The 27,130-nt window shown below is 39.4% G+C and overlaps 2 protein-coding genes across 3 annotated transcripts in view; one reads left to right on the top strand and one right to left on the bottom strand.

The window, feature by feature from the left end:
• The window catches only part of pnpla2 (patatin-like phospholipase domain containing 2), a 13,659-nt gene extending 12,674 nt beyond the window's left edge, over window positions 1-985 (bottom strand). The window contains exon 1 of one of the 2 annotated variants that reach the window (XM_065277494.2): window positions 524-985. In XM_065277494.2, coding sequence (XP_065133566.1) covers window positions 524-710 — 187 coding nt within the window. In that variant the 5' untranslated portion in view covers window positions 711-985. The remainder of the gene's footprint in view (window positions 1-523) is intronic. The other variant, XM_065277495.1, reaches the window with a different exon arrangement.
• Window positions 986-3,832: 2,847 nt separating this feature from the next.
• On the top strand, window positions 3,833-18,783 carry pidd1 (p53-induced death domain protein 1). Its single transcript, XM_065277491.2, has 17 exons — window positions 3,833-4,012; window positions 5,227-5,511; window positions 5,587-6,087; window positions 6,239-6,652; window positions 7,519-7,677; window positions 7,854-7,905; window positions 8,471-8,672; window positions 8,751-8,900; window positions 8,983-9,156; window positions 9,224-9,371; window positions 11,227-11,362; window positions 11,443-11,593; window positions 11,677-11,800; window positions 11,881-11,996; window positions 12,260-12,367; window positions 14,585-14,763; window positions 17,047-18,783. The coding sequence occupies exons 2-17, from the start codon at window positions 5,373-5,375 to the stop codon at window positions 17,273-17,275; spliced, it is 2,982 nt and encodes a 993-aa protein (XP_065133563.1). The 5' UTR covers window positions 3,833-4,012; window positions 5,227-5,372; the 3' UTR covers window positions 17,276-18,783.
• Window positions 18,784-27,130: the final 8,347 nt, after the last annotated feature.

The raw sequence follows: 27,130 nt of genomic DNA, 5'->3' as shown, positions 1-27,130 counted from the left end.
ACCAGCTGATCCACCCGCTTAAACCCGCTTGACCAGGCTGGAACTGTGTCCAGTTTGGCTAAGCTGGTTGGCTGGTGTTAGCTGGTTTAAGATGGAAGTAGCTGGTTTAAAATGGTCTTCCTAGCCTAGCCTGGTCAAGCTGGTTTTAGCTGGTGTGTGAGCTGGTTTCCCGGCCTGACCAGATAAGAACAGCTAAAAAGTGGCTAAAAAAACTTCTGCAGGCTACACCAGCTAAAACCAGGCTGGGAGACCAGCTAAAACCACCCAACCATCTTAGGCTGGTTTTATCTGGTCTCTTCAGTAGGGAGATGTTTAACAAGATACAATTATGCTTGGTACTTTGAAATATAACTTACTATGGTACTAAACTGCAGTGTTATTTTATAATACTCTGAAATACCTAATACTATAGTCCAAAACATGGTATTACCATGGTACAAAGTTACTAATATAACATAAACGTTGTAATTTAATATATTTTAATTTGATTTAAAATAAACAAGATATATAAAAGTGATTTTACCCATACAGGCCCCGCTGACCAGCGCTGAGGCCGTGATCGCGCCCGCGGACGCGCCGTAAATGTGAAGCGCGTTCTCCACCAGAAACGGCGCTTGTTCCTGCAGGCAGCTGGCGACTCCAATGTGATAAATACCCAAAAACCCACACCCGGCGAAAGAGATACTCCACGGGGAGTCGAGGGGAAACATACTGAAGGAGACTTTAGAGCAAGCTATGTGTGTTTAAATCCGTCTGGAATTACAATGATCACCGGCTACCGCCGCATATCGATGATTCATTGACGTTACAGTTAACTTACTAAGTTAACTTTAAAAAACTAAAACGAACGGCTCCGATGTTATAAATGTCCTAAACGCGACCTGGTGATCTGATTCATCTGCTGGCTTGTAAATTAAGTTCGAGTAGAGTGACCAACGAGTTTGTTTTTGTGACTTTGGCACCGGTTGTTATGAAAGTACGAAGGGAGGGGCGTGTTGACAGGTGGGTGACACCGTGTCGGTGTTAGCCAATCAGACGGCGCGAACGTGAACCCCGCCCCTCCCTCTTTAGCTGTCATTTCAAATATTTCCACGAACGCGTGCTGTTGTTTTGTTTTCAGTTCTGTTGTTACGTTTAATTTATATGTTTTCTTGCACTATGACGCAGTTCTCTAAAGCATTTTACTTTGTTATTGTCTGTCTATTTGTCTATTTTAGCAGTTATAGGGGTTTAAGTCAGAAATGTAAACTAAAAGTTAATCACTTTAAAGCTAAAACTTTTCATTAAAGTTGGGTAAGAGCAGGAGTTTTTATTGGAACAATCTGTCCATATGTGTAATGTTGACAATTACAGTTTCTCTTGACTTAAAATATGTATGTGTCTTTTTATTGAAGTTTAAATTTCAATAAAATGTTTGCTTAAATATTGACAATAAACAGCAGGCTTATCTGGAGTGAAAACTGTGAACAACCTATAGCCCCAGTCCCTATACGATGTGTTTTTTTAGGCTGATGGTGTTTTCCACCTTTATACAGTGTTTTACACTGCCAGGGTTACTCCCAAATGACATTGTTGTAAAAATATGTCCACCAGGGGACTGTTTTTCTAAATTAATAAAAGTTGTGTCATCCATAGAAATCTCCCTGTATGTATTTACTGGAACATGGGCAGTGTTCCCACAGAAAATGTGTTTTTTGTTTTGGATGTCAAAAAAGTTCAGATTTCTCCGGACTGACACCGCTGATACTCTAATAAAAATGTGTTTTTATCCAATTCAAGAGGTGGAACCACCACAGTTCCACAAAGTAAAATTCTGGGCATCCCTTCCAAAATATATCTCACACAAAACAGCGTGGAATTTGTCTTGATAATAATAGTAATAATAACTAATGATTAACTATCAAGATCATACATGTAAATGCTTTATATAAATGAATTTTATGTTCAACATTATTGTAAAACGTATGTTATTTATGTATAAAAATGGTCAATGCATATAATCAATAGTTTGTTGCTGCTATTGTATACAACATAGATGATACATATTGCTCATTAACTTTTATAATTAACATGCTATTTTGAGTTTAGTATGCACATATAATTGAAATAATATGAAATTAAGTAAAAAATTAATCAATCAAAAATAATCTATGTGTGAACACTTATCATTTAAATAAAAAGCAAAAAAACGACATATTTGTCTTTTATCATATTTGCATTACTTTATTGATTCTTTAAATGGCTTGTCCATATGTGTGTGTGTATATATGTATTATATATATTTATGTACAATTTTACATGCTGTTCACAAAAACAGCATGTAAAAACTGAAAAGCATAATGCGTTAAAATAGTTTTAGACGAATAAATGATAACACCTATTCATGTACATTAATTTTGTATTACAGATTACCTACGGGTTTTAGGGTTTGTTGCTTTGCCATGCGGATATGCAGATATTTTTAGAGCGTGATGAATGAACTTTCCTGTTTTTAGGTTGTTCTGTTCCTTAAAACATTAGTTGTGAAATGACAACAGCAAAACTGTATCCTTTGTCCTACATTTGGACTGCCAGTGCTTTTAATAAACAGTATCTCAAGGAAAATATTTTTGTGAGGGCAATCATTGGCCATTTCCTCTTAAATCAATGTTTAAAATGAAAGAATCAGTGTTTTGATATTTAATATTATTCTTCACATTATGCTTCACATTTCACCTACAGTAAACTATACATTGTTATTCTTATAAAACACATAACTTAATAAAAATAGGATTTTATTTATAACATTAATACCAGACACACCCAGTTCATTATTTTCCATCAAAATAAAATTCTTCTGATGCTTAGATGCTTGTGTCATGCTCTACTTTTGTCTTTTCTCCTCATCAAAAGGAAACTTATTATGGATTTTTCTTGTGGTTAAAATCTTGCACTGATCTCATGGGGCAAAACCAATTGCACACTTCAGCAGGTGGTAGAATGGATCATGTTCAGACATGCTTATAAACAAACAGAGAAATGATGCTTCACTTGATTCTCTCTTCCACAATCTCACATCAACATTAAAGCTATAATGCTAAAATCTAGAAGTAACAGTCCATATGGCAAAAAAAAAAAAAAATGTATTTATGAGAATATATTTCAAAATGTATTTCAGGGGCAACAAATTCATTTCTGACTGAACAACCCATACGGCAAAAATATATTTTTCCTGGCCAAAATATATACGTTTGTATAAATGAATAAAGTATAAGAATAAAATGTATATGTATGTTTAAAATATTTAAAAATATTTTTAATTTTAACCATTTTCTCATGCGACGTGAATATAAATCCTTTAAAATATATTTATTTTATAAATATATTTCAAAATATACAAAAATGTCCCAAAAATATATATATTACTGAATTTTTTTTTTGAAAATAAATTTCAAGCACATATATATTTTTTTAAATATATTAAAGTAATTTTTTTGCCATATTGGAGACTATTTTACAACATAAGCACATAACAAAATACAAAGACCTCTTTTTAGTACACTTAGAAATTGACTGCAGTATCTTTTCAAAAAGTACTGTACACCCTTGCCCCTAAAAGAGTTCAAATTAGTACCTCAAAGGTGCATATTGGGTACCAGAGAGTGCATATGCCTCAGAGGTACATATTGGTACTAAATGTATACATATCTGTCCCTAAATGGTAAAGGGTACTGCCCCAGTGATAGCTTGGGACCATTTTTCCTGACAGTGTGTAATGGATTTCTTGTACTGTATCACGTTTGAGAGAACTCATTTAAATGGTCACTGTCTCTTTAAGAGATTCCGTCCCGCCTTTTGCCCAAAGTTCCGCGGCGCGCATCAAACATGCGCGTGCAACACGGAAGTAAATAAACTCGTGAGATTTCATAAACACATCATACAGTTTAGTTTAATCAATGTTAGTTTTAGAGCATGCGTATTGTTTAAAGTTATAGATATGTTACCGTCATCAAGAACCGCGCGTGTGAGTTGCGTAAGTCTTAAACGAGTTTGGTTGTTATTGAAATACATTTGTATACAAATTTTGAATGAATGACGTTAGTGTCCTTAAACACTTACCATGCTAATATCATAGTTACGTCAGTAATACTATAATATATATACTACAGTGATTGTTACTACTGTGTAATAAATTGTTATATTCACAATGTAATCTGCACTTACAAAACAAATCAAAACGACAGTGACAAAATGACTCTGAATTTGTTCTTTCACAGTTTAAAGAAAACCCCATTATAATTTACCATGGTTTTACAGTAGTAATAATGTGGTACTTTGGCATAAACTATAGTTACCCTAATAGCTGAGTAGAAGCATGGATGATCATTGCAAGTATTTGGGTCAATGACATGTCCGTAATAAAATGTAAAAGGGTAAAATGTCAAAATAAATTTGCAGATTACCGGCATACATTTTCTATTTTTGAGAAAAGAAAAATTTCTGGTTTTATTTAATTTTAAAAAGAATATTTGGGGGATAATTGCAAAAATGTCAATGTGGTGTAACCTGTCTGTTTCAACTGGTGTAACTAGTTTTTTTTTTTAAATGAAGATATAAATATATATTAATAAAAAATGTGGAATTAAATATAATCATCTAGTTTAGTGTAATATGATTTTTTCACATACATTTTACATCATTTGTCAAGATTATTACGAAAACAGCATATTTCCGGACAAATTTTACTAAAACGCATTAAAATTTACATTTAGAAATAACGAATAAAATTATATTTAATTTTTTTGATGTTTACGGTTACATGCCATCAAGTTGGGTAAAATATTTAATATTTCTCATTCTTTGCCGCAATTGGCTGTTACACCATTTGACATTTTCAGGTCCATTCAGTCTTAACTTTCATAAAAATAGTGCAAATGTAATTTTTTTATTGCATAAAATTAACATAAATACACTATGTGCAATGAAATAAACCTGATGCGTGCTTTTAAAACAAGTTTTTGAATTTCTAATCTTGCCAAACCATTTTTGCCACTGACCCATTTACATCATTAGTCAATATAATACAGAGCAACCCCAAAATAGACCAAATAAATGGCTGATATTTTTATTTATCACTAATGCCAGTTATTTTACTCACCATTCAGTTCATTTTACCTCACTGATCCTGAGCATTTTTCAATTAACACCTTTCTGTCTCTCAGATTGTTTTTTGTCACTCCCGTACAGGAGCGTGTCTGGACATGGATGTCGGGTCTAGAGATATGATGATCCCACCACAGAGATGGAGAGATGAGGATGGAGGCGTCAGCTTCATCTCTCCTGTCAGTTTCTTATTGTTTGGGGTTTGTGGGAGGAGCTGAAGGAGAGAATAAATGGAGAAACTGAATGAACATGAGGAGAGGAGAGGGACCATCACATCTGATGGAGGAGGAGAAGAGGAAGGACATTTGGAAAGAAGTGTGGAGGGTTTTGTAAATGAAAGAGAGATGATGGCGTGGTCACATACTGAAGGTTTGTTTTTTGTATAGCACAATGTATTGTAATAGTTACCATTATTGCATGTTGGTAATCTATGTATCTTTCTAGATGAAAAACCGTCGATGATGGGAGCAGAAGAGGAAAAAGTTCATTCAATGACCTCATCGGATCTCAACGTGGAGCAAATCTCATATGCAAGACCAACCAAAGATGAGCCAAAGATGAACTTTTCTGAAATACCCTTGTCAAGATTAACAATTGGGGCAGGAAATGGCACACCTCACTCTTTCTCTTCGGGCCTGGTGGACACCTGGGCTCCGTCCATCTCAGACTCGCTCCTCTGTTCTTCCTCCTCTTCCTCTTCTCTGCCCTCTCTCTCTCCTCCTCTTCCTCCATCCGTTGAGCTGGATGGCGTGTTAGTGGAGGACAGGCTGGTGCTGGACGTGTATCAAGGCGGAGCAGATGTTTTGCCGTTGTTGTGGGGGTGCGTTCAGGAGCGTGTGAGAGACCTGCAGTACCTCAGACTGGGCTCAGAAGAAGAGGGGGCGCTAGAGAGAGCGCTGGATGTGCTGCCTCGACTCGGACAACTGCGCTCACTGACTATCAGAGGTACACACATGCATAGCACACATGCTGAGTGTGTTACACAGGTAGCTTATTTTGGACAAAAATAATAGTTTGCATTTACTGTCCATCTGTCTAACCCATTTCTTGTGTTTATATATTTTTTCTTTCTCTTATTTTCGGTCTCCAACACAAGGACACCTTTTTCATGACGCCCGTGGTGACCCTCTCCCCGGTCTCCTCACGTCTCTCCCACCCTCTTTCTCCTCTCTCTCTTTACTCGTTCATCTGGATCTCTCCTTCAACCGCCTCTCAACTCTTCCTCTTTGCATCCTCTCTCTCCCTCACCTCGTCGAGGTCCTGCTGTGTCACAATGAGTTGACGGCTCTACCCGAGGGTCTGGGGACGCTTGTGTCCCTTCAGAGAGTGAACCTGCTGGGGAACAGGCTGGTGGATCTACCCCGGTCAGTGGGGCTCCTCTGCGGACTGGAGGAACTGGACGTGTCCTTCAACTTGTTGGAGGCTCTTCCAGATGAATTGGGTCAGCTGAAGAACTTGCAGAAACTGGAGGTGTCCAATAACAGACTTAGGGTGCTACCAGAGAGTTTGGGTAAGGGACACACCAGCATTAGACAGATCCATTAAGTCTACAAACTTGCATGTTGAATGGTGGAGCCTATAATATTTAGATGCATCTAAATACTCTCACCTTGCATCCGAAAATCCTACTTTAATGCTATATAATAGATGAAGTATATCCAAGACCTCAGTATTCAAAAAACAGTAGACAAGAAATACCTGGATGGTCTGGTGAGATTTCTCAGTGTGCATTGGATGAACACTTTCTATCCCATAAGGCACGTAAGACGCAAAATTTAAAATTAAAAAAAGTTTTCTGGAAAAAAAAAATATAAATGCTTATATCTTCTGAATGTGAATGTTGATTCATACCAAAATGCTTTTTTGCATAGTTGTGTTTGACACATGAAAACGTCTCGGGTTACGTATGTAACTGTTGTTCCCTGAGAAGGGAACGAGACACTGGCTGCGTCTCCCTTGCCATACTTCCTGCGTCCCTGTAACGCCATCTTTGGCAATATTTCAGATAGCGATATACTTCTGGCTCCCGCGTCACCCTGTCTTTGTCATTAAGCCTCACCATTGGTTGAATTTGATATACACATTCAGACACACTTACCCCTGGAGGCGTCCCAAAGTGTCACCGCAGTGACGCAGCGCGAGTTCCCTCGAAAGGGAACTGTAACAATGTATCTTAAAAGGTAACACAATCCTTGCTCTCACTTGAAATGTGTCCCCACATTTAGTCCTTGAATTTGAGGGTATTGGACCTGGAAAGTCCTTGAAAGGTCCTTGAATTTGAAGTTAACTAAGGTGTGGGAACCCTGCATGTTAAAGGAGTCATATTATGTCTGCTTGAATGGCTTCCTGAATTCTCTCTGTTTTGCTTTCTCTCAGGATCTCTCCGTTCTCTCAGGCATTTAGTAATTGAGAGTAATGAGCTGAGAAGCATTCCGGAAAGTTTGCAGTCTCTCCCATTGCTTGTGAATCTGGATGTGAGGAACAACCCACTGGGTCGACCCCCGACCCCACCACCACTCGCCCCTGTGACTCCCAGTAAGGGTGACATGAGTAATATATAATAGTTTGCTAGTATTACAAAACTGGTAATAATAAAATGACCATTTGCTTCTGAAACAAATCTGATTTGTTTGGTGTATGTTATGCATTTCTGTATCTTCATTTATTGCTCAGACTATCAATGAGTTTTAATTCTACTGTTTGTGTTTTAGTTATAGAAGACTGTGAGATTCCCGAACTGCACCTTCGATTCGATGAACACAGGTGAACACAGTCCAAACACACTTAAATATTTAACACAAGCATGGGTCGGACATTGGCTATGTTCATAATGGCACACTACAGTATAACTTTAAATAGTATGTAGTACACTTCGCCAAGTATTCTGATTTTCTATTTATGTGGAAGGAATCATTTGTAGTATCCAACCAGAACAAACTGCACTGAATACTGAATCCCACAATGCAATGGGCTCAACGTTACCATACCTTTACAGTATAATGAACGAACATGAAGCTACGATTTTTGCCACAGTCCATTGAGTCATTATTTGACCATACTACCAAAAATTAAATACAACCTTATTTACGTTTGTACTTTGACAACAGTGTGACATTAATGTGGCCATAATATTGTCTAAAACAGGGGCATTCAACATGCTTAACTTTCAACTAATCCTGTAGACGTTTATTATTTATGACATTTATTATATGTATCATACTGAGTAGTGCATGGCTTCACATGCTGTTTTGAATTGAGCATTAAGTATACAATACTACATACTACGTATTTCATGCATAACAGCCAATCTTGTGTCTACCCTTATCAGTTTCTCAGTTTCACCTGCTGGTTGTCATGTGTTTCTTCCTGGAGGGGCGGAGCTCTTATTTCCGCGAAGATGTGTAAGCGCCATCACACAGCTTAAGTGGGGGGAGAGGAGACCGGACAGGAAGTGGGTGTGGCTAGAGGAACATGATGTCCTTTTAAGTCGTCCGCTAGAGCTCCGCCCACACGGAGCCACGTTTCAGAAGGTGGGAGACATTCAATGCTTTCGGTTTGAATAATAATAATAAATAATGATTAATAAAATTCACAGTCATTTCTTTTAGCCGGTAGAAGTGTGCATACCTTATCGTAAAACACGGAAAGGTGACGTCACAGTTCGTAAGTTTGATGGCCGGTCATGGATGACGCTATCCACCCAAACCAGGAGAGGCAGTGAGAGACACAGTTGCAGGCCGGGTGGTCGTCCAGCACGGGTAAGCACATCATCATCTCCGTCACTTCGGATATTAGCATATGTACGCATACGTAATTCAAAATTTTTGTGTGTGTGTTTAGTTAGCTTGCTGCAGTGTGCCGCAGTTCTCGTGGTTCGTCGTCATCTCTCGTCCTTTCCTGGACAGTTGCTCAGTGTCTCCAGTGGGGGCGCTGTTGGTATCGCAATTCGACCCAGGAATTAAACTTACATTCCCTCCAGAGTGCACAACAGAGATGCGTACCATCACACTACAGGTCTGTACCAAAAACAGATTTTAACACCGCATCCGTGTTTATATTAATGCATTGCTGTTTCCCTAAGGTCCTGCAGGTGGCGCTGTCTGAAGTGCATGATGTCACTGGAGACCCTCAGGCGAGTGCCAGCCCTCTACTCTGCCTGAACCAAACTCCCAGCGTGCACTTTCTTCAGCCAATCACAGTGCAGATACCCCTTCCACCTGGAGTCACTGGTACGGCATCATATTTTTTCGTGTCATTCATCTGTATTGTACACTAAATTTCTCTCATCACTCAGAGTTTTTTAGTAATTTTTGCGTGCAAAAATCATTGATCTTGCGGCACGTTTTCTTAAAAAAAAGCGATGGAATATGCGGGATATTAATGCAATTTTATGCAATGAAATTGTGGGAACTTTCCAAAAATGCAGGAACTTGCAAAAACTGCATGAACTTGAAAAAACTGTTTGCAGCTTTTGCAGCTTTTCATTGAAGTTCACGGCGCGTAATTACATCACTTCCTTACATTCCCATGTGTGAAGTAAATGCAACATTTTTCTACTTTTTGCTAAGATATATATGACTTTTTGCTATGAAAATCCGGGGATTATGAAATCATGCAAGCCCCGCAAATTCCTTTCCATCAGGAGTTCTCAAGAACAATTTTCTCATCCTCCGCAACAATTTTCAATCATTGTTTAGGACCTCAAGGAACTAACATTTTCAAAAATAATTAGTTCGAAGAGACATAATTGACTGTGACACTCAAGATGGCTATCAGGTAAGCAGTTCTTATTTTTTCTCTCCAGATAAAAGTTGAAATTTTGTTTGTTAGAGTACCTAGACAACTTTTTAGTTATCATAACCGAAACATGAGTTTGTAAGTGCATATATTTAATGTAATGTCAGGTTGCGGTAATGATAATTTTTTTTATATATTGATAATCTAAAAAATGTAAATAATTCTATAGGAAATATTTTTTAAATCCTCTAAAAGATGGGTTTAGAAATCTGCAATTTATGCCGTGAAAGTGCGGCGTATTAAAAAAATTCGGCCCCCGCATGGTTTATTCTCACGAAATCCAGATTTAAGAGGTGTCCAGCATCAGTTTTTTTTAAAAAGCCCTTGAAGACAATTTTTTTGCACGTATAAGATTAAGGTCTGGACTTACTATAACCATTATTTTTAGAGGATTTAAAAAATATTTCCTATAGAATTATTTACATTTTTTAGATTATTATTATCAAAAATTATCATTACCGCAACATGATATTACAATAAATATATGCATTTACAAACTCATGTTTCGGTAATGAGAACTAAAAAGTTGTCTAGGCACTATGACAAACAAAATTTCAACTTTTATCTGGAGAGAAAAAATAAGAACTACTTACCTGGTAGCCATCTTGAGTGTCACAGTCAATTGTGTCCCTTCCAACAATTTTTAGTTCATTGAGGGCTTAAACAATGATTGAAAATTGTTGCGGAGATGAGAAAAATTTTCTTGGACACATTTATGTCCCTTATTATTGTCTCCACATTTACCAATGACCACCAAACACCACATGTTTCTTTACTGTAAATGTTTAAAGTATAAGATGCACTGAAGCTTTTTATTTTTTAGATTTTTTAATTATAAATATTTCCATGTCAAAGAACCCAAATCCAGTCATGGACACGTTGCGGTAATGAAAATTTCCCCCTCAAATGCGGAAAAAACAACAAAATTGCTTTGTATGATGTCATTTAAAATCATGTGCAAAATAGTACTGTTTGTAACTGTATGCTTCTTATTTTGATAGCATTTACTTTTTTTATCAAAATGTTTCATGACACCTCATAAGTCTAATTTCGCGAGAATCACCTGCATACATATGCGGACTTTGGCTCTTTATGCATTGAATCATGCAATCGCATAATCACGTTTTTCTGGAAGGACTAATGTCACACATGAAAATCTGATGAAATATTAATCAAGACCATTAGTTAACTGGAAATGCAAGTTGAACGCAATGCATTGTGGGATACAGTGTTGTACGCAGTTTGCCCAGCATTCTTAAAATCAAGCATTTATGTTTGTATGTTCAGGACACATGGTGGACATGTCCCGTCTGCACCTGATGCACGGCGACCCCGCGGCTCACACCTGGACTGACATCACCTCACAGGTGTCCCTCCACGTCACCCACATCTACGCCATCTTCTCCATCACACACTTTTCATGGTAAGAGTCTGCCCGCACACATGCACGCATACCCAAACTCAAACCTGTACAATCTGTCACGTGTGTGCGTGTGTGTTTAGGTATTGGTTGTGGTACACCACTCACCGATGCGTTAGTGGGGTCGTAAGGAAGATGTATCATCGGTTAAAACAGTTCCGGGTTCGATTCCTGGTGCAACAGAGGAAAACCGACCCAGCTCAGGTTCTGCTGCAGTGCTTACCTGCTGATAAGGTGAAGTGTGTGATGTCTGATCACCAGCATCACCAAACATAAACTTTAAAGCAGTGTTATGACTGCATTTTGTGTTTGTACAGGCTGAAAGCAGGTTGCTGTCTCTCTCTGAGCAATATGAAGGTCCTCAGCCATCTGAGTTGTGTATCCTGCTGGAGGGTGAGCAGTTTTTCGCCGGCTTTGAGAGGGGCATAGACGTCAACGCAGGTGGGCACACGCATACACCGTTACGGTCATCCTGTTGTTAAATACTGTTGTATTTACCACATTTTAATTAATGTTTCAAGATCGTCCTGACTGTAGAGATGGAAGGCTCTCGTTTACATTTTACTCTCATCTGAAGAACATTAAAGAGGTCCACGTGTCCCCGACCGCCTCACAGCAAGGCACCGTGAGAGGGCAGGTGAGATTGGTGTTTAAACTTCTTTGTACATAAACATCGCTCAACACTTTACCTAAATGTACAAAATTTTACTGTGTCATGGTCCCTAACCTGAACAGCCATGTAGTAGTCCAGTCATTTAAAAATGTCCCTTACTTTTGTCCATTTCAGCTATGAAACAGATTTTGCATTGGTCATTTATGATCATATGATATTAATACAGGTGCACACAGGTTTAAAGGTGTAACTTTATCTCTTCTATATAACGTTGTGTGTTTCTACAGGTCTCATTTTACAGGGGTGAAGTGCCCACTGACCTTCCGGAGGAAGTTGCTTGTAAGAGAAAGGGGCATGACAACCAATGGATGGCCACACTTCCTCTTCGACTTCCTGTAAGATATCCTGGAACCCATTACACGCCTGTTTGAAACCCTAGAAGCTGTTAGCTATACAGTTGGCATCATATTATGAAAGGAATCATTTCTCGTATGCTTTACGGATAATAAAATCCCAGAATGCACTGCGATTAGATGTACAGATATATGTTACATTTTTTATGCAATATTTTATTCAGAAGTATTAAAGGATTACTCCACTTTCATCAAAAAAATCCAGAAAATTTACTCACCCCCATTTTTTCTTTCTTCAGTGGGAAACAAATTAAGTTTTTGAGGAAAACATTCCAGGATTTTCCTCCATATAGTGGAAAGTTTATAGTTTCAATGCAGCTTTAAAGGTCTCTAAATGATCCCAACCCAGACATAAGGTTCTTATTTAGCGAAACATTCACCATATTAAACCACAACTTCTCCTCTTGCACTAACCATGTGATGTGCCAGCGGTACCTAAAGTATTACGTAATCAGATAAAAACGCACACTTGTGAACCATTCACACTGGAGCGGTAGTTTCGCATACGTCATGCGTGACCTTTCGACGTGATTACGTAATACGCAAGGTCATGCTAGCGTATCGCAAGGCTAGTGCTTGACGAGAAGTTGTGGTTTAAAAGTACGTTTTTTGGCATTTTATGTGGCTTTCACATAGGACGCGGTGTGGGCTGCGAGGGCGGTTTGTTGTTGCGCCGAGGAAAGCGTAGCTTGCGCTCACACCGTGGTCAAAGTTCAAAATAGTTTAACTTTTGCTCTGCGCTCTGTGACGATTACCCATGCGACCAATAGAAACGGGGCATCCAAACAAGCACCAAAATCAAAATGGATGAAAAGCTTATACTCGGAATTCCCGGAGCTTTATAGTACAAGTTTACGCTCATACAGAGACATCGGAAGGAAAGCCGTGTCATGGAAACACGTAGCAATTCAAGTTGGCATGTCAGGTGTGTTTTAAGTAAAGTAGCCAGCTTAAAAGTTACACCAAAGAGTTTTTTTTACCTTAAAATAACATTTTCAAAAATGTCGAAACTTTCACATTAGCTTTGCAGCCCTCTGTCGGCCAAAACCGCATTAAAGAAGTTTACAACCGTCGGGCCGCGGTCCTGTAGTTCGAGTGAAAACTACAAAAACGTGCTTTACGGCAAGTTTCAATCCAATCAGAGACAGCTTTGCTACAGTAGGCTAAATTATTTACGACAGTGGTAATGGACAATTCCGCTTCCAACCTGTAGGGGGAGCTAAGAGCAAAAATGCGTTGGTGTTGCTTAAAAGAGTAACTAAACCCTAAACCAACTTTTTTTAGTTAATGATCTTTAAGAATGGGGCTTTATTAGTGCTGTTCATTGATTTTAGTCAGTTTTTTGACATTTGGATATAAAGTGTTTCCATACTACAATATATGGTGTGAAAACATCTGAGTGCTGCCCTCTTCAGGTTGAACGGTGGCTACTGCAGTTGAATTTTCCTATTGGATGTTAGGTCCAAAAAATGACTCGTGATGTAAGCAGGTTCAAGATCACTACGCCCTTGTTACGATCTCACCACACACTTAGTTCGTCCCCTCTATCTCCTTGGGATCTGCCCACTTTTCTTGCATTGTTCAAATATTGCCAGTAGGTGGAGTCAGGCTCTGACCAGGGGTTTAGTTACCCTTTAAAGTTACGTGAATTGGTGACGGGCAACATCAGCGTCTGTATTCCTAATCCCCTATTTAACCCACATATAAACACTGTAGTAATTTATTGAAAACCTGCCTACTTTGGTCTGGGCAGCAGAGCGCAAATCGCTTGGCTGCGCTGAACCCAGCGGCGAGGGCAGCGCAGACCGTGTCCTATGTGAAAGCCGCATTATGCCTCGTTGGGATCGTTTAGAGGCCTTTGAAGCTGCATTAAAAATGCAGACCGTTGAAATTTTTTTTAGAAAAATCCTGGAATGTTTTCCTCAAAAAACTTAATTTCTTCTTGATTGAACAAAGTAAGACATAAACATCTTAGATGACTTGCGGGCGAATAAATTATCAGGATTCTTTTTATGAAAGTGGAGGATTCCTTTAATAAAAATGGGAATCATTTTAACTGATTTTGGTCTTTTAATAGAAGCGTTTTAGTTTTTGGAACGGAGCCCAAGATAAAAAATACAGACTTATTAGAAAGTCAATGACAGACATCTGAGAGCTTTTTTGTATTGTATGTACACACACACACACACACACACACAGGGTTCAGACTCTGAAGGGAACATCTACGGCGAGCTGAATCTGGGTGACCCGGAGAGCGGCTATCTGACACAAACCAACCTGCTGTCCATCTCCTTACGCATCAATCAAGATTGGCAGAACATTGGCATAAATCTGGGCATCAACTACGACCAGCTGCAGAGGATACGAAACGACCACAGGTGAGCAGTAGATTAGAACCACCAACATTCACCAGCAGATGGTGCTGTTTATAAAACATGAACACTTTAGTCATGCAGGACAGGTTATAGACCTTGATATAAATCACAAAAAGCTGTAGTATTGTGAATATGGGCAAGCAACATTGGTGTGATCCTGTTTACAATCCTTTGCATTGACTTTGTATGTAATCTTGCCCAAATCATTGATCTGAGATATGATCTGAATCAGAGAGATGATACAGCAGCCCGGTTTCCATTACAGATTTTCTCAAAACTTTAGCTATATTTTCATATGTCAATAAAAAGTATTGCTAAATGATGTTGTTTCTATTAACTGATGTTTTGCACCTACAACATATATTTTTCTTGCATGATAAGTCGTTTCAAAAAATGATGGAGATGGATGTTAAATCGCAGCCACACCACTAACCATTATTTTTAATCAAAGGAGACGTAGGTGTTATCCAAGCATTCGTGGCAGGCCATGGTGGCCATGTTTGAGGTTTTTCTGGGAGGAACTTTTGATTCAGAGGTTTTGGAGGAACAGAACAACCTTTGTTGAGTTGTGCAATGTAGTAGTGCCTCTTTTAGCACCTGCTGCATCGTGCCCAAGGGAGACAAACAAACACATAGCTGTTTATAAACTGCCTACAGAGTACAGGGTAGTTGGTGAGACATTTGGGGATTTTGCATGACCACTATCCACACATTTTAAAGAATGATCTCCATTGCAGTTTTACGAAATATCCCTTAGATAAACAACATCATGCTTTCATAAAACTTTTTGCGATATATATGGGAGTGTTTGCGTAATTGGCGTGTTTTTCCATTCAGTGTATTTTTAATTTCGCACAATTTGACAGGTAAAGGAAACGCAGCTAGTAATGTTAAGAGAGACAGAATGTAACGTGATTCACGAGAATGTTGTGTGTTTGTTTTGATCTCATTCCCATCACTAAAACCATCTGTGACACACTGCAGGACGTACATACATTTGGCACACGCATTCACACACACACACACACACACACACACACACACACACACACACACACACACACACACACACACACACACACACACACACACACAAAACCTTTGTCCTTTCCAACAATCTGTTCATCTTTTTGTCTTTACATTCCAACAAATCTCTAAGATAGCTTTTTAAGCAACTAATTATCTTAATTTAGTTGAATGTGCATCATTGAAAATATAGCAGAAATAGTTTAATATATAGCATGACATAATTGAATACATCATGAAATATTGCATTTAATAAAATAGGGCTGTCAAAAGATTCCTCGCAATTAATCGCATACAAAATAAAAGTTTGTTTTGCATAATATATTTATGAGTATTTTGTGTAATTATATAAATACACACACACACACACACACGTATACATTTAAGAAAAATGTTATTTGTGTATATATTTTTTATATTTAATATAAAATATATAAAAAATACACACACACACACACACACACGCACACACACACACACACACACACTAAAAAACTGTAATTTTACAGAATTTTACTGTTTTATTTTACAGATTTTCCACATTTTTTTAAATACAGTTATCAATCGTAAAATTACTGCAAATTTACATACCCACTGTAAAACCACATGAAAAACACGTCAATGTGCATATATGTAAATGTTTCTTAAATACATACATGCATGTGTGTGTGTTTATTTATATATACAAAATAATTATTCACACAGTGCACACATATATATTATGCAAAAACAAACTGTTATTTTGTATGCGAGTAATCGTGATCAATCTTTTGACAGCCCTATAATAAAATATTTGTGAGTATTATTATAGCACAAAACGTCTTAATTTATTTCTAATGTTTATAGTTAATAGTTAACAATTATTTGTAAATTAAATTAAAATAAATGTATAAATGTATTTTTCAGTTTTACATTCATAATTATATGCCTTATTTATTTATGTCCACATTTAATACTATTTTTATTGATGGCAACACTTTTGTACACTTAATTAACTATTATAAATTTAATTATTTTATTATATTTTTCCATTTGTTTTTTTCCATTTTATCCCTACAAAATTTTTTTGCCACATTGCACAAACGATCTGTGTAAAATAAAAATATCCTAAAATTCCATTAAAAAGCAAAAATAAATGTTGATAGCAACAATATTGAAGATTCTTAGGATCGGACTTTCTTAAAAGCAAGGTTGTGTGTGTATTGTCTGAGAGGTGAAATTTTGACTTTACTCCAAAGATCTCTGTTTATTTCTTGTCAGGGACAACTTTGGTGCCCAGGTGTTGGCGATGCTGTTTCATTGGGCGAGAGGGCAACAGGGGGCGGGGCCTGGAGCAGTCCAACGGCTGATGAAGGCACTTGCGGACAGCGGTAGGCAGGACTTAGCTGACGAAGTGGACGATATAGTGACTCTGGGGAAAAGGAAGTATGAAGAATCACTTAGGAGAGTCGGACTGGAGACTGCAGTTACAGAAACTCAGTCCAGCTGACGCACACACACACACACACACACACACATTTAAACTCAATCTATGAGACCATTAGGATGATACTGCACTTCTGCTGAGATCAGCTGCCATGACTTATAACATAAAATCTCACCAGCATCAGTGGAAATGAACACAGTGACACGTAGACGTGAAGTGCCAGATCTCATAGGACATAGTTACTGTGAGTTAGAGCAGCTGTCTGTCTGAATGTTGTCTTTTTATTATATGCCTGTCTCACTTTCATACCTCTCGAGGATCTGTGGTGTCCAGCAGATGTGTTTTGTTTGTATTAAGAAAATGTAATATGTGCCAAATGAGCCATGAATATGTTAAATGTCTTTTTTGTGTTTTAAACATGAGACAATCAAAATGAATCAGTCTTTTATACTGATTTATATCTGTGAGAATCTTACGGAATCTGTCAAGTTTCACACCAAAATTTAAAAAGGAAAGGTTAAGTATAAAATATTATATATATTACAAACACAATTGAATAGAAAATAATTACATATAAATTTTACTGTGTTTATTTATACATGCAAAATGTAATGTAATGTAATTTATTATTATTGATTTTGGAGTTCATTTTTTTCAGCAGATATGGTAATGTACCACACTGTGAATCAGCAAAGTTGAATCAAAATCATTAAATTATTAAATCAGTGATGCGTAATCATCTTTATGCATAATTCACCCAAAAATAAAAAGTGCCAAATTCAAATAGTCATTATTGTTGAATCTCATTGGTTCTTGCATGTCTTGTGACAAAACATGCATAGTCACGAGACACGAAATAAGATCAAAATATTAATTTGGATGATTTTTTTTGATTGCAACACTTTTGTATACTGTATTAACTATTGTTTATTTTAATTATTTTAATATTTTTTCCATTTGTTTTTCTCCATTTTATCCCTCACACTGAAATGGCAAAACACAATTTTTTTATCCATATTGCGCAAACGACTGATCTGTATACAAAACAAATAGCCAAGAATAGGCTTATTTATAGTAACCATTGTTTTTTAACAATTGGTGTATTTTGAATTGCCCAAAATTACATAGAAAATCATTACATATTAATTTTACTGTGTTTATTTATACATGCAAAATGTAATTTTATTTTATTTTATTTATTATCTTTGATTTTGGAGTAAATAGGTTTTCGGCAGATATCGTAATGATCACCCCTGTACAACACTGTGAATCAGCAAAATTTAATCAAAATCATTAAATTATTAAATCAGTGATGCGTAATCTCTCATGACTGCTGGGTGATCGATGGCTGTGTGATCTGTGTGTGTGTGTGTTGTTTACCTGTGGTGCCGGTTCCTCGTGTGTTCACTAACTCCGCCCCCTTGTTTTGGTAATTGTTCACCGGTGGTGTCTCGTTTACCTTTTCCTTTATATTGCACGTAGTCCTGTCCTTCGTTGCGCACTCATTGTTTTATCACAGTCCTGCTGCCCTGCCTTGTCTTGTCAGTCGCTCTCTGTCTTCTCCTCTGTTACCCCAGGTTTGGTTTCGGCGTTCGGGGACTCATCTTCACCTAGTGATGGGAGAAACGAAACTTTTCGAAGCTTCGAATCAATTGAACCAATTGCTTCGAAAATTGATTCAGTTTTTCGAAGCAGTTCGAAACCCACACACGCTGGCGACCCCTGCTGGTCAAAATAGTGTATAAGCAGATGTGTCCAAACATTTTACACTTTTTTTTTACAAAATAATAGCAAGATTTTTATTAAAATATGTTTAAAAAATTATTTAACTTAATTAAGACATAGTTAAAAGTGTATTATGTGTTTTTAGTTTTATTTAGGGCAAACAAATTAATAAAACGAACTACCCTTTTAATTATGCACATTTTTGTCATTAAATCTGTCTATAAACAAAAAGTAGACAACATGGTAGTGTTATTAGTCAGAAGGATGGATGTTTTATGAACTTTCATAATAAAACTGACCCGAGTTCACCTAAACTTATTAGACACTGGTCATGTGATCAACTCCCCCTAGTGGTGAACCATCGGATTTTCGAAACGTTTCGAAACAGTTATGACGTAATGAAGCCTCGTTTGCTAAAATCACGTGACTTGGGCCAGTTTGAAACAAGCTCCGAACCACTGTTTCGAAACAAAAGATTCGTAAATGTTTCGAAGCCTCATGAAGCAGTGCTTCGAAAACGACCATCACTATCTTCACCCGGACCGCTCGCTTGTGGAGTATTGGAGTATATTGACTTTGTTTGTCTCTCGATACAGCTGGTTCGCTTCGCTTCTAGGCGGTATACCAGCTGTCTCCCTCTCCCTCCGGTTTGCTTCATCACCCGTGAGTGGAGTACACCCATTTTACCTTTGTGGATTATATTGACTCTTACATCTGTTGTTTCTCGGAACCGCTGGTTCGCTTCGTTTTTAGGCGGTGACCAGTGGTTTCCGGGTGGTCCTTTTACATCTGGATTACACAATGGATTACCCGTCTGAGAACTTGGACTTCCATCTTCCATCTCCGCCTGCCATCCACCTTCAGGGCGGCGTGTTCATCCCTCTGTTGCGTGTGGTGACGGGGCTGGCGTTCTCGATGGAGCGCGTGGGTGGCTCTCTCTGTTCCTTTGGATCTGTACTGGATTATTGTGTCAACGGGCGTACGCTGTGTGTGGATCTACCAGGGACTTTGCTCTTTTGTTCTATTTTTCTAAATAAACTATTTAACTTGCACTTGACTCTGAGTCCGTTTTCCTGACAGATGAGTGCGCCACTAATGGAGTCAGCAAGTTTAGAAAGTCTGGAGGTGCAGACCGCCCTTCACCAGCAGGGGGCGGCCATCGACCAACATTCGTCGTTATTGTCTGCTGCTGCCAGAGATTTCAGCATCCTGTCTGAGCAACTGAAAGAACTCAGCAATCGCTTGGACCAAGTGACTCCTCACCATGAAGCCCCAACCTCATCCGGAGGAGCCGTTTCGATTGAACGGGAGCCACACACGGCTACACCCCCCACCTACAATGGCGATCCCAACACCTGCAGATCCTTTTTACAGCAGTGCTCTCTCGTCTTCGCGCTCCAGCCCCGTCAATTTTCTTCATCCACTTCCAAGGTGGCCTATGTCCTGACATTACTCACTGGAGGGGCGAGAGACTGGGGTATGGCCGCCTGGGGGGCTAAAGCTCCTTTTACTTTTTCATTTGAGGCTCTCGAGGAGGAGATGTTAAAATTGTTTGACCGCTCACTCAAGGGAGACATGGCAGCGGCTGAGTTGGTGACATTACGGCAACGTAATGACTCTGTGACAGATTTTGCCATACAATTTAAGACGCTCGCTATTTGCTGCAACTGGAATGACGCGGCATTAAGAGCACAGTTCCTCGAGGGTCTCACGCCAGGTATTCAAGACGAGATTGCACTGAGGGAGCCACCCACGTCCCTGGAAGCTGCCATCGATCTGGCTCTGAGGGTCGAGTCTCGCCATCGGCAGAGAGATCTGCGTCGCTCATTTCGCCAGCTGATGTCGGAACCAGGGGAGATCGCTTCAGAGACGCCCTCCGAGGAGCCTATGCAGCTGGGCAAGTTCCGGATTTCTGCTGGAGAGAGAAATCGTTGGCTGTCTAATGGCCTCTGTTTGTATTGTGGCAAGCCGGGGCATCTGGCGGCCACCTGTTCCGGTAAAAGCTCACGCCCGCCGATGAACCTGGGAGTCTCGGTGGGCACATCGTCATTTAAATCTCCCGTAAGCAGCACCACACTACCTGTCATTATTAACTCTTTCCCGTCACAGGCGTTGCTGGATTCCGGTGCGGAGGCGTGTCTTTTGGATGCTGGGTTGGCCAAGTCCTGGGGTATTCCATTCATCCCTCTCTCCTCTCCTTTGTCTGCCTGGACATTGAAGGGCCAGCATATGGCTGTGATCACGCACCGCACACCCCCTGTGAGTTTGTTTGTTTCTGGCAATCATCGTGAGGAGATTGAATTTTACATCTTAGAGGATTCACAATCGGCAGTCATTTTAGGTCATGACTGGCTATCCAAACATAATCCTCACGTTGATTGGCAGAACAATGTTGTGTTATCTTGGAAGTCTTCGTGTTATGTTTCTTGTCTTGGTCCTGCTCCTTCTCTTGTCTCTTGTTCTGTCTCGCAGGTTCCGGCTATCGATCTCTCAGGGGTCCCGGCGGAGTACTCGGATCTGTATCAGGTTTTCAGTAAGTCCCGGGCTACTTCTCTGCCTCCTCATCGGTCGTATGATTGCGAGATCAAACTACTTCCCAACACTTCTCCGCCTAAGGGTCGTATATTTTCCCTAGCTAAACCAGAAAGAGAGGCTATGGATAAATACATTAATGACGCTCTTAAAGCCGGTCTCATTCGCCGCTCCTCGTCTCTAGCTGGTGCTGGATTTTTCTTTGTAAAGAAGAAAGACGGGTCTCTTCGTCCGTGCATTGATTATCGAGGGCTGAATGACATTACTGTTAAGAATAAGTACCCCTTGCCATTAATGTCATCAGCATTCGAGTTATTACAGGGAGCGCGCGTATTTACCAAGCTAGATCTGCGTAACGCTTATCACTTGGTACGTATTAGAGAGGGCAATGAGTGGAAGACAGCCTTTAACACACCCTCAGGACACTGGGAATACTCCGTTCTGCCGTTCGGTCTTTGTAACGCTCCAGCTGTCTTCCAGACCATGGTCAATGAAGTGCTGGGTGACATGATTAACAGATTTGTCTTTGTGTATCTCGATGACATTCTCATCTTTTCTCCCTCCATGCAGATACACACTCAGCACGTTCGCATGGTTTTACAACGGCTATTAGAGAATCAGCTATTCGTTAAGGCGGAGAAGTGCGAGTTCCACAGGAAGTCGGTTTCGTTTCTGGGTTTTGTCATTGCCGAGGGAGAAATTCGTCCCGATCCCGCTAAGGTCAAGACGGTTGCCGATTGGCCAGTACCTGACACTCGGAAGGAGCTTCAGCGATTTCTGGGGTTCGCCAATTTTTATCAGCGTTTCATCAGAAATTTTGGTCAGATCGCTAAGCCTCTTACTGCTCTCACTTCACCTAATGTATGTTTCCGTTGGAATAGAGAGGCTCAGGAGGCCTTTGTGTTAAAATCCCGGTTCATCTCTGCGCCTGTCATCTCTATTCCCGATCCGGCTAAACAATTTATAGTGGAAGTGGATGCATCTGATGTCGGGGTAGGCGCCGTTTTATCACAGCGATCGTCTATTGATGGGAAAGTACATCCGTGTGCTTTTTTCTCTCACCAGTTAAACCCAGCAGAACGTAATTACGACATAGGGAATCGGGAGCTGTTGGCGGTTAGACTCGCTTTGGGTGAATGGCGTCACTGGTTGGAGGGAACCTCGGAGCCCTTTCTGGTCTGGACGGATCATAAGAATCTTGAATATATCCGTTCGGCCAGATGACTAACATCTAGGCAGGCTCGTTGGGCACTCTTCTTTGATCGTTTCAACTTCACCCTCTCGTACCGGCCTGGCTCGAAAAATACCAAACCTGATGCTCTCTCCTGTCTGTTCGAAAAGTCCGATTCGGAGAGGACGGAGACCATTCTCCCGGAGGGGAGGGTGGTCGGCGCCCTTGTATGGGGAATCGAACAGCGGGTGAGAGAGGCCGGCCGGGAGGGGGAAGTTCCGGAGGGGTGTCCAGCGGGTCGCCTATGGGTTCCTGAGCGGTTACGTTCCGATGTCATCCGGTGGGGTCACAAATCCAAATTTGTCGGCCATCCAGGTATTCGGAGAACGTTGGCTGCCGTCCGTCAGCGTTTTTGGTGGCCTTCTATGTCCATTGACGTCAGACAGTTTGTACTAGCCTGTTCGGTTTGTGCTCGTAATAAAGCATCTAATTTACCACCCGCTGGTCTGCTTAAATCTTTGCCCGTGCCCTCCCGCCCCTGGTCTCATATAGCCCTTGATTTTGTCACTGGCTTACCGGCATCTAATGGTAACACTGTTGTTCTAACTGTGGTGGATCGTTTTTCGAAGGCGGTTCATTTCATTCCCCTGCCCAAGCTACCTTCTGCTAAAGAAATGGCTCAGGTTTTGATTAATCACGTCTTTCGATTACATGGTATTCCGACTGACGTAGTGTCAGATAGGGGTCCTCAGTTCATCTCTCGTTTTTGGCAGGAGTTTTGTAGACAAATTGGCGCCACGGCCAGCTTGTCTTCTGGTTATCACCCGCAGACCAATGGGCAATGCGAACGGGCTAATCAGGATCTCGGTAGAACGCTCCGCTGTCTGTCGTCACAATATCCGAATTCCTGGTGCGATCAGCTCCCGTGGGTTGAGTATTCTCATAATTCTCTTCCCGTTACGTCTACCAATTTATCCCCGTTTGAACTTTCCATCGGTTATCAACCCCCCCTGTTTCCATCACAGGAGCCCGAGGCAGCGGTTCCGTCTGCGTTAGCTTTCGTACGCAGGTGCAGACGCACCTGGAGGAGAGCTAAGACACTGTTATTATCTAATTCCAGACGAACCAAAGCTGCAGCTGATCGTCATCGGCGACCTCCACCCCGTTACGTTTGTGGTCAAAAGGTATGGCTTTCTACCAAGGATCTGTCTCTCCGTGAGCCTTCTCGTAAGCTGGCTCCGAGATTCATTGGGCCATACAGTATTTCTAAGGTCATTAATCCGGTGACGATAAAGCTTAAGTTACCCCTTTCTCTTGGTCGGGTTCACCCTGTTTTTCATGTATCCAAGGTTTAACCTGTGATGTTTGCTCGCTATAACCCCCCTGTCTCTGCCCCTAATCCCCCCGCCCCTCGTCTAGTGGATGGTGCCCCTGTCTACACTGTTAAGAGGTTACTAGACTCCCGCCGCAGGGGCAGAGGATTTCAGTATTTAGTGGATTGGGAAGGATACGGTCCTGATGAGAGGAGCTAGGTTACGGGTCGGGATTTGCTGGATCCTGGGCTGATCGAGGACCTCCGTCGGCGACAGGGTGAGTCTCCCGGTCCGTCTGGTGCCGGTCGTGGAGGGGGGGCTACTGTCATGACTGCTGGGTGATCGATGGCTGTGTGATCTGTGTGTGTGTGTGTGTGTGTTGTTTACCTGTGGTGCCGGTTCCTCGTGTGTTCACTAACTCCGCCCCCTTGTTTTGGTAATTGGTCACCGGTGGTGTCTCGTTTACCTTTTCCTTTATATTGCACGTAGTCCTGTCCTTCGTTGCGCACTCATTGTTTTATCACAGTCCTGCTGCCCTGCCTTGTCTTGTCAGTCGCTCTCTGTCTTCTCCTCTGTTACCCCAGGTTTGGTTTCGGCGTTCGGGGACTCATCTTCACCCGGACCGCTCGCTTGTGGAGTATTGGAGTATATTGACTTTGTTTGTCTCTCGATACAGCTGGTTCGCTTCGCTTCTAGGCGGTATACCAGCTGTCTCCCTCTCCCTCCGGTTTGCTTCATCACCCGTGAGTGGAGTACACCCATTTTACCTTTGTGGATTATATTGACTCTTACATCTGTTGTTTCTCGGAACCGCTGGTTCGCTTCGTTTTTAGGCGGTGACCAGTGGTTTCCGGGTGGTCCTTTTACATCTGGATTACACAGTGGATTACCCGTCTGAGAACTTGGACTTCCATCTTCCATCTCCGCCTGCCATCCACCTTCAGGGCGGCGTGTTCATCCCTCTGTTGCGTGTGGTGACGGGGCTGGCGTTCTCGACGGAGCGCGTGGGTGGCTCTCTCTGTTCCTTTGGATCTGTACTGGATTATTGTGTCAACGGGCGTACGCCGTGTGTGGATCTACCAGGGACTTTGCTCTTTTGTTCTATTTTTCTAAATAAACTATTTAACTTGCACTTGACTCTGAGTCCGTTTTCCTGACATAATCATCTTTATAAATAATTCATCCAAAAATAAAAAGTGCCAAATTCACATTTAGTGTCATTAATGTTGAATATCATTGGTTATTGCATGTCTTCTGTCAAAAAAATTCATAGTCAAGAGACACTTAATAAGGTCAAAATATTAATTTGGATTATTTTTATTGATTGCAACAGTTTTGTATACTTAATTTGCTATTATATAATTTAATTATTTTAATATTTTTCCATTTGCTTTCCTGCATTTTATCCTTCCAACCTGAAATGGCAAAACAAAAAATTGTATCCATATTGCACAAACAACTGATCTGTGTACACTAAAAATAGCCAAGAATAAGCATAATTATAGTAACCATTGTTTTTTAACAATTGGTGTATTTTTTAATTTACCCAAAATTACATAGAAAATAATGACATGTACATTTTACTGTTTATTTATACATGCAAAATGTAATTTTATTTATTATCTTTGATTTTGGAGTGAAATATTTTTGGCAGATATGGTAATGTTCACCCCTGTACCACACTGTGAATCAGCAAAGTTGAATCAAAATTCATCAGACTATTAAATCAGCGATGCTAAATCATCTTTATAAATAATTCATCCAAAAATAAAAACGTAAGTGTTTAATTCAAATATAGTGATTATTGTTGAATCTCATTGGTTCTTGCATGTCTTGTGACATAACATGCATAGTCACGAGACACTATAATGAGGTAAAAATATTAATTTGGATGATTTTTATTGATTGCAACACTTTTGTATACTTAATTAACTAATATATATTTTAATTATTCTATTATTTTTCCATTTGCTTTTCTCCATTTATCCCTCCACACTGAAATGACAAAACAAAAAAATGTATTCATATCGCGCAAATCTGTGATCTGTGTACAATAAAAATAGCCAAGAATAAGCATTTTTATAGTAACCTTTATTTTTTAACAATTGGTGTATTGTTGATTTACCCAAAATTACATAGAAAATAGGGCTTGGAAAAGATTAATTGCGATTAATCACATACAAAATAAAAGTGATGTTTGGCATAATATATGAGTGTGTTCTGTGTGTAATTATTATGTACATATAAATACACACACATATTCATGTATGTATTTAAGAAACATTTACATGTGTATATATATTTATTTATATTTTTATATATTCTATATTATATATAAATAAAAAATAATCTGACATGTATTTGTTTGTGGTTAAATACACAATAATTACACACAGTACACACATGCATATTATGCAAAAAATAACTTTTATTTTGTATGCGATTAATCGCGATTAATCTTTTCCCAGCCCTAAAAATAATTATATATTAATTTTACTGTTTATTTATATATGCGAAATGTCATTTAATTTACTATCTTTGATTTTAGAATTAAATGTTCTCAGCAGATATCGTAATATTCACCCCAGTACAACACTATGATTTAATGATTATATCAAATCAAAATCATTAAATCAGTGATGCTAAATCATCTTTATGCATAATTCATCCAAAAATAAAAATGTAAGTGTTAAATTTACTAATGTTTAATCTCATTGGTTCTTGCATGTCTTGTGACAAAACATGCAAATAAAAACTAGTCACGATACACTAAATAAGATTTGAATAAGAAAAATTTTGAATAAAAAAGATTTTGAATAAGAAAATGTTAATTGGGCTACTTTAATGTTGGATGTATGTGCCTTCTAATAAGCTTCACCATTGTGAGTTCCACTTACACAGAAATCTGATATATTTAACTCCCATATGGCAATATATCAAAAATGTATACATTAAAATGAATAAAATGTATACATTCCTCAAAATATCTTCCTTTGTGTTCATCATAACAAAAAAAATGTATACATGTTTTTAACACATGAGAGGGAGTAAATGATGACAGGATTTTCATTTTTGGGTGAACTACCCCTTTAAGGACAGCAAACTCCAACATCTTACAGTTTTGCATAAAATTTACCTCAGCTCAAGGACACCGTGACGTCACCGCGATGACATCAG

Source organism: Paramisgurnus dabryanus, chromosome 23 (genome assembly GCF_030506205.2).
Source record: "Paramisgurnus dabryanus chromosome 23, PD_genome_1.1, whole genome shotgun sequence".
Classification (NCBI taxonomy): Eukaryota; Metazoa; Chordata; class Actinopteri; order Cypriniformes; family Cobitidae; genus Paramisgurnus; species Paramisgurnus dabryanus.
Note: the sequence above shows the minus strand (reverse complement) of the source record. Positions and strands in the feature narration are given on the sequence as shown.

What these genes read in the sequence shown, in the direction of transcription:
- pidd1 (XM_065277491.2), top strand. Translation starts at nt 5,373, where the DNA reads ATGGAGAAACTGAATGAACATGAGGAGAGGAGAGGGACCATCACATCT. An exon ending in CCTTCCACCTGGAGTCACTG is followed by an intron (nt 9,372 to 11,226) that starts GTACGGCATCAT and finishes TTGTATGTTCAG; the next exon opens with GACACATGGTGGACATGTCC. An exon ending in TCCATCACACACTTTTCATG is followed by an intron (nt 11,363 to 11,442) that starts GTAAGAGTCTGC and finishes GTGTGTGTTTAG; the next exon opens with GTATTGGTTGTGGTACACCA.